This window comes from Enhydra lutris, unplaced genomic scaffold, assembly GCF_002288905.1.
Source record: "Enhydra lutris kenyoni isolate GAN:26980312 unplaced genomic scaffold, ASM228890v2 scaffoldscaffold13, whole genome shotgun sequence".
NCBI lineage: Eukaryota > Metazoa > Chordata > Mammalia > Carnivora > Mustelidae > Enhydra > Enhydra lutris.
The window spans coordinates 21,018,132-21,031,205 of record NW_019154097.1 but is presented as its reverse complement, the minus strand read 5'-3'; the positions used below and the strand labels follow the sequence as shown (position 1 = coordinate 21,031,205).

The following is a 13,074-nucleotide window of genomic DNA, read 5'->3' as shown; positions in this document are numbered from 1 at the left end:
TTAACTGGGGGGCGGGGGGGGGGTATCTGGGCCCCCAGGGGACATCTGACAACAGAGATGGTCTTGGTTGTCACAGCTGAAGGGATACTACTGGCAACCAGTGGGTAGAGGCCAGGGACACTGCTGAGGGACCCTGGAAATGAAAAGTGCAAAAAACAAAACAACAACAAAAAAAACCTCCCATCACAGCCCAGACCGTTCTTCTGAGATTAACGACTAGCACTAACTTCTTCTATCCTCTGTATATACAAGTACAGGCATGTGAATATCCTTGTGTTCAATGGGAACAAATCACACACCGTTCTACATATATGTGTATATTAGTTCATTCCATGTCAGAACCATCATCTGCCTTAGTGGCCAAAGAACCAAACAGATACTTGTTTCTCACGTTGGGCCACAATGGAAGGCCCTCCCCAAGGGAGATTTTAAAACATCTGTCCTGGCCCCACTCCCAGAGATGGTTTCAACTGGCCTAGCAGGATGCAAACACCCACCATTTTCCCTGAGTTCCACCAAGCTTGCAGGCTAGAACTAGTTCCCCCCATCTGTGCTCCAGCTCCAGCAACCAGACTTACTACTGGTCGGATGCTATTTTTTGAACCGATTGCTGGGTGAAATCACAGTGATTTCCTTCCTGCTCAGATACATACCACAAATATCTTGCGTATGCGTGCAAATGCGTATGTGCTACATGTGCTAATTTAATTAATGTTCTGCAGAACATCTGGGTCAAAGTGCACTCTGCATTACCAAAAAGAATGAACCAGAGCGGGGGAAATGCATGACAACGTCTTTACTTTTAAATGATTATCAGTACACCAAGTAATAACATGTAACAAGTTCTTGAATTCTATCATCTAATAATTTTGATTAAGAGAAACTAAAAGCAGCCTGAACAATATATACTAGTATTCGTTGTTCTACCCTTAGCCAGAAAGGACTGTTTTAAGGCTGGCTGCTGCTGCACACAAGTTACAAATAACTATTTACTACTTTTTCATAGATAAAGCCCCTGACCTTCAAGAAAGCTTTAGGGAAAAAAAATTTAATCCCTTTCTTTCTTTAAAAAAAAAAAAAATTTTTTTTTACTACATCTAAGAAAGAAAAGTACTGATATATACGTTGCTTGAGCTAAAAGGCATAGGAAAACAAACCACGTATACACATTAAATTTCTAAGAAATATGAGGTAAAAGGAGAAAATCTTTGGATAAGCTCTACGTTTGTACAAAGAAGCTAGATTTGCTATTCTCCAAAAAGTAAAGGGACCTACAACATAATATACAGAAATAATTTAATGCCTTTTCCCAAGGATGTAATTACTCAAGCTTTGCTGAAGCTTCATTTTCCATGAAGGTATCTAACATGCCAATCTGCACGCAGAGCTGCTCCTTCCTCCCCTTATCCATTTATGCGGTAGTTTTCATGGATCTCCGGCCGGATGTCACAAACAAAGGCCAGGAGGTTATCCAGGACTTCATCCCTGTTCTGCTGGAAGTAGGTCTGCAGGATGGTCATCTTCTCCTGGGTCTCCTTCTCCACTTCAGTGCTGCAGCTGCCGTGAGATCCCAGAGCCTGGAGTCGGGGGGTAAGGACACACAGGGAAGGTCAGGTCGGTGCTCCTCCTCCTTAGTTCTGGAGAAACCAAGTCTTAGCAGTGAACACAAATAATCAGCAGTGGGCCATGTAACCTCGTGATTGAAGAGCATGTGGGGAAAGTGGTGTTCTTGGTTAACGGAAACAAAAACTGAGGCAATCACTTTGGTGGCCAACCTTCAATCATCTATCAAAAGGTAAACTGCAGGGGCACCTGGGTGGCTCAGTGGGTTAAAGCCTCTGCCTTCGGCTCAGGTCATGGTCCTAGTGTCCTGGGATCGAGCCCCACATCGGGCTCTGTGCTCTGCAGGGAGCCTGCTTCCACCTCTCTCTATCTGTCTGCTTCTCCGCCTACTTGTGATCTCTGTCTGTCAAATAAATAAATAAAATCTTTAAAAAAAAAAAAAAAGGTAAACTGCACAGCATTTCCACGGCTCAGAAATTACCCTGGAGAGCAATATATTCACACGCTCCAGAGTCTAACGTACAGCCCTAACCAAAGACTGGAATGAACCCAAAGATCCCATACCCGAGGACTGGTTAAACAAATTACGGTGCATCTCTACCAGAGAACATTCTCGGCTATAAAGAAAGATAAAGTAGACGTGTGCAGCAAGACAGAATGAACTGTAAAATATGCAGTTTAAGGAGAAAAAAAGCAAGATACAAAATGGTGTTAGTGTGGTTAGTAAATGTGTCTCCTTGTGTGGTTTTAAAAGGGAGAGGTAAATCATGGTATATTAAAAAAGAAAGAAAGCCGCTTAAAAATAAAACAAAAATAAAAATAAAACAAAAATAAACACAAGAGGATGCAGTTTTGGAGGAACAGTTTCTGCGTAACTGGTTCATGTTCCAGCTCTGACATTCAGCAGCAGGTTCCCCGGTATTATCAATACACGACAACTATTCTTTCAAATATAAATATTCTAGCAGAATATGCTAGAAACTATTAATAGTGACGGTTTCTGAGGAAAATTGAAGGTCTGGGTGGGAAGGAGACTATCTTCATTATCACCCTGTTTTACTGCTTAAATTTTTAATCATGTCTTACTCTTTCGATCTCCATTCACAATTTAACACACACTTTAACACACAGTGATGGATAAATTTTCTTTTATCCTCAGTCTTCACAGTATGGCTGGCTTTCTGTCAAGTATAGGCCTACTTTGTTAGAATGAGACCTATCAGGTTCTTCTTCTTACTAAAAGCCCTTTATTAACAGGTCAATAACAGACAGAGAAAGCCATAAAAAATACTCTTCTTGGAGGCCCCGGGAGAGGCAGGCCCTGTCGGAACTTACCAGACCAGAGAAGGCAACCCAGCCAGAGGCAGAATGGCGGTCAGGGCCCTGTCCAGGGAGCAGCCGGCCCAGGGTGCTGAAAGAGGGGAAGGCTCAGACCTCAGGGACGGATTGTGCAAATGCTGAGGCCACACAGGGAGTGATGGGGTGAAGGGTTCCCACAGGAAGCCCAGAGCACCGTGTTCCCCTGCGTGGGCAGACATGCCTCCACGCAACTTACATACAGAGCAGGAGGAGGGGTCCCCTGGAAGGAATGGGGGTGGGGAGAGTTCATCCCGGAGCTTGAGGAAACAGCTTAAGGAAGTCTCCCTATCAGGTTCTTGAAGACAAACTTTTTTGTGTCCGACCGCTTCTATCTTCTAACCTGCTCCTGCCTCTTTCCGTGTGCATTAACTCTAACCCTCCCTAGCTGTACACACGTGACAGCGCATAAGGGGAAAGCCTTCTCTCGCATGTCACCTAGTCCTCCATAACCTGCACGGAGGCCATCACTCCCCTTCTCACAGATAAGAAAACCGAGGCTCAAAGAGCTCGGAGTGAACATGTAAAGACTCTAACCCGCGCCTCCTGAATCCACACTTGGGACTCTTCGCACTTTGTTGTAACTATTCATACTGGCGGAATATAGAGGCGTTTCATTAGTTAGCTCAGTTGCTAATTCTTATTTTTAAAGGTCCATTACCCTACTGGGGGTGGGGGACGGGGGACATGATCTCTGTTCTGTGAATATAAACCACAAGCCAGGCCTCAGTCAGCTGTGTCCAAGCTGAAGGGGTTACACTGAACACCGCTAGGAAATCTCAGAGCTCATGCCTGCCCCACAGCATTGCTACTGTCTCTATGAGCAACGATGGCACCGATGTACAGATAAGCTGAGGCAGGTGCCCTAACATGAGAACTGCTACAATGTTTTGTGGACAGTCTGACCACTGACAGCACCAATCTGCCTCAGTTCAAGAGTCAGGGACACTTCAAGTTTGAATAGCACTGGGGCAGTCCAAAGATGGAGGACACTTTTGCTACGTACGTCAACAAGGGAGGCATGTGCCTTTCATCACTGGACTTGGGCGTGGGACGGTGTGTGTCTGAAACCAGTGAAGGTCACAAGGTAGAACTTGAGAATGAAGCCCACAAAGACAAGGGCAGAGCTGAGAGATGGAAATAATGTCCTGAGAGCATTACTGAAGCTCCTGGATCAAAACAGAGTTAGCCTTTCACCTGGGTCTTTAATTACGTAAGCCAATAAATTCCATTTTGTGTAAACTAGTTTGAATTGTTTTCTGCCACCTGTATCCAAGAGTCCTGATAGAGTTTCTTTCCTCTGTGAAGCCCTCCTCCAGCCTTTCCCCTTTCCAGAATTCTCCCTGCTTTGTGACTGTTGTTGTACTAGTATTGCACGCCATCTTCTGCTTCATAGCCCAGCCCACACTGTTGCTAAGTGTCTCTACCATACTGCAGTGGGCTCCAGCTGATGGACATGATGACTGCCACAGCCCCTCTCACAGCTGTAGGTCTGCATGACTCCCACTTTATTACTGTCTCCCTGACCATCACACTGTAAGCTAAGCTCCATGAGGCAGGGACCGTGTCTATTTCTGTTCACAGCTGGTTCCCTAACATTGGGCACAGGTTAACATGCTCAATAGATATTTGTGAAATGATCTGAGTAAGTGAAGACTAGGATTCAAAGTTAGTTAAAAACCGATCACCTAAGAGACTCAGCCTGGACATTTAATAGTCAAAATTTCAATTTTCAACCAGAATCACAATCTCTGTGCTCTGATGTGTATTTTGAGAACCTGGGGAAAAGGGAAGAAGAGGAAAGCCTCAAGACACGAAAGCAGTAATGAATATAAACCAGGCCCACCGCAGCTTCCTTGGCCTTGAACTCCTTCTCTCTTTGCAGGCGGTATTGTTCAATTTCAGCCTGAGCTTCTTCTTTGGCCTGCTTCAGCCTCCGGTTCTTTCCTGTTTTCAAAGGAAAAAGCTACATCAAGAAGTAGTTAAAAGACAAGGAGAAGAGGAAGCAGAGACTAAGATGGTAAATTCTAACAGTAAACAAGGAAAAACTTTTATTAAAGGTACAATCCCAAGAGACATGCATAGAAGAGGGAATTCAGAGATAACTCAAGAGTATAGGTTCCTGCTCTCTCCAGGCTGTACTTGTGATTAGGTAAAAAGGACCATCTTCCGTAACTACAGACTATAAATGATGGGGAAAAAATCTGCAAGGTGTCAGAATATTCTCTCAATCTCCACTACTCAAAACCAAGACAAAATGGGGGATTTAGCCATCTGGGGAACTCTTCCTCTTCCCAAGAAGTAAAACCTAAGGATCCCGCTGATTACCACTGGAGCTCTGCTTAGAAGCAGAGCAAGGAGACTAATATGCTCCCAAGGGACATCAACCTAAAATGTAACTAATGAAACAGATGATGTAATATTGGAAACGAAAAACCATGCCTGTGTGCAAGGAAATAAGTAATGAAAGTAGTTCTGGGAAGGAATCTGGAATGGGGAATCCTGGACGGTTAAGACTGCACAAGCATCTAAGTGAGGAAATACAGGTACTCTGATTTCTTGAAGAGAATAAACATACAGCTTGAAAAATTCTCTAGATGCCATCAGAGCCTGTATGTATCAGAGCCTGTGTGTATCAGAGCCAAACAGCATAGAGTCTTTGCTTTGAATCTTTGCTCACTGGATCAAACTTCTCTTGATACCCAAAAGGGGAGGGGGAGAAGAATCTTAGATGATCAACCTGGGCATTTACTTAATTTAGAACATAAACCATCCTGTATCTAAGAGTAAGCTTTATTAGATATCATTGTATATCAATTTCTCAAATCCCACTCAAATCATGTGGGCAAATGAAACTAAACTTTACCACCCACCTCCTAATGAAGAACAGGATGTATAATGACTCCACAACATCAACGCTCCATGACATTTCTGGTAAAAACAATCAAGAGAGGTCTCTAAGCACCCAGAGACTGCTTCTGCAAGTGTATTTTACTCCAGTCTTATTTAGGGCCTACTGCTATCCACGTGAGCCTACTTCTACCCCTGTTCTCCACATGCCATCCTCCTCATCAGCTACATTCAATGCCATTATTACAGAGCCAAAGATCTTTTCCAATCTACAAGTAACATTTATGGTTCAAACATTATGCTAGCTCCACATAACTTCACAAAACCACTCTCCTCGTCACTCCCAATCCCCACAGTTCTCTGAATTAAGATAAAACCACTCTTTGCCCATCAGGTGTCTTCAAAGTTCAATTCTGACAGCCTTCTCTGAAAACCAAAAATAAATATTCGAACAGGAAATCATGTTTCTTTCAAAGTTTATTTTTCAGGGAGCCAATATTTTGTTTTATTCCAATAAAATAAACTGTAATACAATTCAGTTTTGTGGTCCAAAGCAACGATTTCACAAAAAATGTAGGCTGGACCATTCTGTCACATCAATTCTGAAATGGACAAGTTAACCATAACTACAGATCAAGGAAGGCAGTGATTCTTTTCAAACTGTAGTTCTTGTCACTACTTCTGTTCCTAATTACTGCAAATTCTGTAATGTACACTAGCTATAAACTCACTCCTTTAAAACAGATTCATTCAGTAAATACCTAATAGCTATCGGAGATATACAAGACCTTGCACCAAGCTTGATGAGAGAGAGAAAAATGTAAAACGTGATCCTACCTCCAAGACACTCAGAATTATTCTTACCATACTCCAAGTGTTTGTTCCTGCACCTCCCCCGAATTATCTCACATGCTTCTCAACAGACACAACTTCTGTTACGAATAAGTCATCACGGGACAAACTCTAAGTCATTCTGGAAATACTTTATAAAGAGCGTGATGAGAAACAGTCTATGAAGAACACAGAACTTTCCAGTCACCAGAGCAAGAGTAAAAGGCTTGTTCCCATCTCCGGTTCCCTCAAAGAAAGCTTTTCCTATGACACACAGAGTATCACACAACCCCTCATCCAGAAATTACAAGAAATGCTTGAAATCTGCTTGGGTGTGGAATAAAAGTTTAAGTCTTATAACAGGAGAAAGACCGAGGAATTACTAAGAGTAACAGTTCTTGCTATTTTATCCTTGCACGGAAAAGGAGGCCTCTAGGCTACTATGCTGCTTCCCAGGATATGGTCAAATCCTTTCTCTAAGCCTCACTTCACCCATCTGTATAAAAGGGATAAAAATACCTCTCTCTCCAGATGGGAAAATGAATACATACAGTTGAATTTGCACATAGTCCCTCCAATCCAGGAGCTTAGTCTAGTGACTGAGCCATATAAAGAAACAAGTTATTGCACAGCGATGACAAAATAAGCTCTTAGGAAGGAATCCTGACCTAGCCCGAGAGGAGAAGGACAAAGCAGGGACGGCTTCCTGGAAGAACCACTGCCTACATTTTGAGATCTGAAGGACAAGTTAAGTGTTAGATAAAAGACAGTAGAAACTAGAAAAAAGCATTTCCAAACAGAGAAAAGAGCTGTGCAAAGGCTGGCAGGTCACATAGGCATCGCAGCGGTTCAGGATGCCTGGAGAAGAGAGCCTAAAAATGAGATAAGGGAAGAAAGCTAGACCCAGGTCCAAAAAACGCTGCCTACACCCTCTGAAGGAATCTGAGCTTTATTCTTCAAGCACTACATGTTTGCTGACTGTGATGTGCATCCCAGGGAGGGCTCTGACTGCAGTGAGGAAAATGGACTTGAAGGAGGTGGCCTTCTCCCACTCACCAGTCTAGATCAGAACCACCTGTGAAGTTCTTGAGCAACCGTACATTTCTCAACTCTAGCCTTCATGTCACCTGCAACTAACCCACCCAGTATCTGCTTCCTTCTCTGGGACTCTGAATACCGTGTTGATGGAGACACTGGAGCACCGCGCCAAGGCGTCTGGCACACATTAACCACATTTAAAAAAAAAAAAAAAAACTTTTTAAAGAAATTAACCCATCAGGTTGGTACCGGAGCCTCAGAAAATCTAATGTCCCGGACTAAGATGCGAGCCGTAGGGAGGGGGAAAAGCGAACAGCCATAATAAACATCTAGGCGACTGACTAAACATGGCGAAGAGGAAGAGACGTGGCAAGAGGACTGTTTCCAGCCTGAGCAACAGCATGGACGGCAGCTCTGCACACTGAGACAGAGGAACACAAAGGAGCAAGTGACGGGCAAAGACGACGAGTTCCCTTTGAACAGCCCATCCCACACCCCTCCCAGATCCCAAGAAGGTCATCCTACTATTGTTTCTTCGTCCTATCTACTACCCCACATCACAGCTTCCAGTCGGCATACAAGCCTTCCGGAGTCTCACGTCCAGACAGCTTCGAGACTCACAAGCTTCCGCGACGGTCACCACCCCTCCACGCCTCAGTTTTGGGGCCTCATCCACGATCTCTGCACCCACGCCACGCCTGGCCGCCCCGCCCCGTAACTCACGCTTGCGGGCCTCCGACACCTTCTCGGCAGCCCGCTTCTCGGCCTGTAGCAGCTGCTGGATCCCCTGCGACTGACTGGCCATGGCGGTGGCAACTCTAAGCCCGAGGGAAGCGGCCTAAATCGGTTCGAGCGGGTCCCTCGGGTCAGCTGACCCAGGCGCCTACGATCTGCGCCTGCGCTCTGCGCCAGCGCCCCGCCCACCATCACGTGACGACCGCAGCGCCGCGTCAGCTGATTGCACTCGGCGTCTGGTGACTGGAGAGGGAAGGGGTGGGGCGGGGAAGGAAGGGCAGAGCGTCGCGGCTGCGCCTGCGCAGGATCTGTCTTCTGCCTTTCACCCCTCCCCCACTCGGCCTCGTCCTGCTCCAACGTGTGGCTGTTCCTTCCCCGGTTCTGTTGGGGCGCCACGAAGTTATTGCTGTAATCCCTCACTTTGCAACATGCCCGTATTAAGGCCGGGAAAGAAGGAGTCAGGCCAAAACACAAATAGCTTCCCGTATTTTGCACCCTGTTTCACCCTCTCTCCCCTTTCTGGAAGGTTCCTTGGCACTTGAATACATTAGGAGGTATGTTAAGAAAAGTCTTACCAGGCTCGGGGCATAGAGCGTGGATTGGGAATAGGGTACTTGGGGACAGATCTAACATTAATATGCTGTGTGATTTGGGGGAGGATGCTTTCCTTCTCTGTACCCCAGTTCAGGGATGAGCTGGACTATTTTTCATAAATATTTAATGAATGCCTGCTGTGATCCTAGACCACTGTTGGTACTGAGGAAATAGCAGAGAGCAAGACAAAGTCCCTGGTAGAGTGCAGGGTTGATGGAGAAAAAAAAAAATTGCAAACTGATAAAGTAATGAAGGAAAACCAGAGCACTTTAAGAAAGAGGGGGATGTGGAGGTGGCTGTGAGGGCTTTTCCACAGAAGTGGCATTTAAAATAAGATCAAAAGAACAAAAGGTTAGCCAGGAAAAGATAGTGGGGATTAGTGTTAGAGAAAGATAGGGTTGATTAGTGGGAAAGGACCAGCATGTGTGGATTTAGGGGAAGCAATTTCGCACAGAGATATCCTCCAGCACAGATAGGTAGATAGGAAGCCAATAGTTGAGTTTACAATATGAGAGATTCTGCCTGAAGACTTGATTTGCTCCTGACAGCAACTCTAAGGTAATATTATTAACTCCTTTCTATATTAACCAAACTGAAGCTCAGGTGGGTTAAGTTAACTTGCCCAAAGTCACTCCCCTATTAACTGTCAGATGGGGTATTTGAATGGACCTAGGCTTGCAGAGTGGAACATCTGATCCACTGTGCTCTTCTGCAAGAATCTGGTGGATTGTGGGAAGAACCAGATGGTCTCCTGGAGTCCGCCAAGCACTGGGAACAAAGGAATGCCAGAACTTTTCCATAGAAGCATCTTCGCACTGGAGGAGGAGCTGGGTTCAGGGCTCAGGACATTTTCCTTTGATGGAAGTTAGAACTGAAGGCTGGAAAGAAGGCTGAAATCCAGAACACCTGTTCTTTCCTGATAGAAGAAGCAGTGCTTGACTGGTCTCTGAAACTTTAAGTTCAGCCAAGGATTTCCAGGGAAGATTTGTCATTTTCAGTGTTCTATGAAAACGCAATTCATCTGAGCAATCAACAGAGGACAACACATACTTCTAAGAGTGGCAAAAGGATTAAGAGATGATGGAAGCCCAAAAGTGGAAATAACCCAAATGCCTACCAGCCAATGAGTAGATAAACAAAATGTGGCATATCCACAAGATGAGATACTATTTGATCACGAACAGAAGTACTGATACTTGTAGCAATACGGATTGACCTTGGTAACATTATGCTAAGTGAAAGAATGCAGGCACAAAGACCACGTGTTGTGCAGTTCCGCTGATGTGAAACGTTCAGAATAGGCAAATGTATGGGGACAGAAAGCAGGTTAGTGGCTAGACAGGAGCTGGGGGAGAGGGAAGGAGGAGTGACGGCTACCTGATATGGGGTTCCTTTTGGGGTGGTGAAAATGTAACAGAATGAGGTAACAGTGACAGTTAGTGGCTAGACAGGAGCTGGGGGAGAGGGAAGGAGGAGTGACGGCTACCTGATATGGGGTTCCTTTTGGGATGGTGAAAATGTAACAGAATGAGGTAACAGTGACAGATCTTGTGAATGAATATACTTAAAATACCAAATTTCTGATGGCACAGTATGTGAATTATGTCACAATCAAACTGTTAGGAAAAGAGAGAGAGAGAGATGAGGGGGATGGATGCAAAGCCCTTGCAGGTTTCTCCTCTGTTGTAAATGTCAGGAAATTAAAGCTGTTGTTTTTATCTGGCTGGGGGGGTAATTGATTTACAAATCTGGTCCTCCATTTAACAAAAGCCTTCACATTAGGGTTCCGCTAACAGCCAGCTTCCTGAAAGCATGGAAATATCTACACATTCCAGATTTTTTTCTCTTTTTTTTTTTTTCTTTCTTTGCTTGCAACATTTCAAGTTTATTGTATAAAGAGAGCAATACTAGACAATCCATCTTCTGAAATTTTCAGACTGCTTTGTATTTTCTGGTTATCTGAGTGGGTGTTAGTTGTCAGGACTTGAGCACTCCGGGGAGATGTCCCAAAATAACCAGGAAATGAGAGTGAAGCAACTGCTTTCCAAGGGAAGCCTTGAAATCTTGAGCCTGCATTCCAGAGGAAAAATTCACAAGGTCATCTGAAGGATCCCCAGAGGATCCCAGACTTTGTACCCGGTGAGTGAAAGTATTAGCACATCTAAGAAAAGACTGCCCATTCAGATGTGTGGCTTTTCAAACACAACTGGAAACAAGGTGAAGGAGTAATGATGACCTTCACAGGCTCCAGGTCAGCAATGACTTGGGGAACTGGGGCCTGTCATTGCCTTCCCTAAGGAAACTAGACAGCTGGGTTCAAATCCAGCTCTGTCATTTACTTGCTGGGTGACCTTGAGCAGATTACGTGACCACTGTGAGCCTCAGACTCCTCGTATGTTAAAAATGGGAGTTGAGGGGCACCTGGGTGGCTCAGTGGGTTAAAGCCTCTGCCTTCAGCTCAGGTCATGATCCCAGAGTCCTGGGATGGAGCCCTACATCGGGCTGTCTGCTCAGCAGGGAGCCCGCTTCCTCCTCTCTCTCTCTGCCTGCCTCTCTGCCCACTTGTGATTTCTATCTGTCAAATAAATAAATAAAATCTTTAAAAAAATGGGAATTGATCACCGTTGAATAGGGTAATTGTGAGGGTTAAATTAGTTAATACATGTAACTAGCTTAGAATGTACTCACCACTCCTAGTAACACAGGTATCTGAATCCTGGTGATAGTGACTTCTCAGAATAATCAATGGGCCTTTTACTCTTATCTCTCAACCTAGTGTACTTAGTGGATGGAAATTTGCCCCAGACAAAGTGACTGCTCGTGAGAGACTTTGCAGGGCCGGTGCTATGGTTGAACAGGTTGTTCACTGCACAAGGAAGTGAGACTATGCTCAAATCCACCCCATGCTGTGCCTACTCTTCCCAGAGGGAGCAGCTTTCTCTAATTCATTCGAAGGCTCCCTGTGGCCAAGCAGGAGTCCTGCAACAAAATCCAGGGTGGGCGGCCTGACTTGCCCCATGGGAAACTCATAAAGGAATTAAATGCCCCAGTCCCACTCCCAGCCCCACGTAGGGCCTCCTATGAGACAGCTTCCTGACCTCTTCATATACATTTTGCACATTGGAATGCTGATGATTAATAGTTAACCCTTACTCTTCCTTGACTAATACTGAAAATAATTCTCAAGAGACTAAGATTACATTCTCAAATCTTACTGGTGTGAGAGAGATAATATTTATCCTTCAGTGAACCCAGTTATCTGTGTGTTGGTGTGACAGTGATAGGGTTCAGGACATGCCAACCCCAAATATGGCATCTTGCCCTATTGACTATTTTAAACTGAAAGAAGCTGAGAATCAACAGGGGCAGGAAGGACTCTTTGACCCTCCCTTGAAGCAGGTCATGAGACCCTCATGTGAGAAACGCCCTTCCTCCTCCGGAGGAAAGGAACATCCTTATCTCCAGGACCCCAAGAGGCTCCCAGAGGGATCAGGACAAATGGACCTTGTTAAATTTTCTCCAGTTTCTTACTCTTAGCTCATACCCCTTTTGTCCTAGCACATTTGCCGTGACTTTCTACTCTTCATCAAACCTAGTGTAAAAACACTCAGGTTTAAACACTTCCTCTGGTCTTCATTTCCTTAAGAAATCTCCCATGCCACATAGAACTTAAATAAATCTGGATGCTTCTCTCTTGTAAATCTGTCTTTTATTACAAAGACCCAGCCAAAAACCTAAGTTGGGTAGAAGAAAGATATTTTCCTCCCTCCCAATAGCATTTACTTGCCATTTCCATCTCTTCACAGACACAGATCTAGGATCTACTTGGGTAACATTCATTCCTCTGTTTTCCTGGAGCTAAGTAGCATGTCTGGAAAATGGATCAAGGAACAAAGCATTGAAAGTTATTCTAGTAATTAATTACAAATGAGTCTGAACAAAGTCACAGGCAAAGAGATATGAATAGTGACACCTCATTCATTCATTCATTTGAAAATGTTTATTGAGCACCTGGTTTGTGCCAGACTTCAGCAAGCTACTGTATATGAACAAAACAGACACATTCCTTGTCCTTCTGGAGTTTGGAATTCATGGGGGAGACAGCCA

At 44.6% G+C, this 13,074-nt stretch overlaps 1 protein-coding gene across 2 annotated transcripts; it reads right to left on the bottom strand.

Annotated features, from left to right (window-relative positions):
- Nucleotides 1–781: 781 nt before the first annotated feature.
- Nucleotides 782–8,529, bottom strand: LOC111146191 (ATPase H+ transporting V1 subunit G1). Of its 2 annotated transcripts, none has more exons than XM_022501627.1 (3): nt 8,362–8,529; nt 4,766–4,866; nt 782–1,577 (listed from the first exon to the last, which is right to left on the bottom strand). In XM_022501627.1, exons 1-3 carry the CDS (start codon nt 8,441–8,443, stop codon nt 1,404–1,406), a joined length of 357 nt encoding a protein of 118 aa, XP_022357335.1. In that variant the 5' UTR covers nt 8,444–8,529; the 3' UTR covers nt 782–1,403. The 2 variants fall into 2 exon arrangements, with proteins under 2 accessions (XP_022357335.1, XP_022357336.1); XM_022501628.1 differs by having other exon boundaries at nt 782–1,535; nt 4,844–4,866.
- Between the last annotated feature and the right edge of the window lie 4,545 nt (nt 8,530–13,074).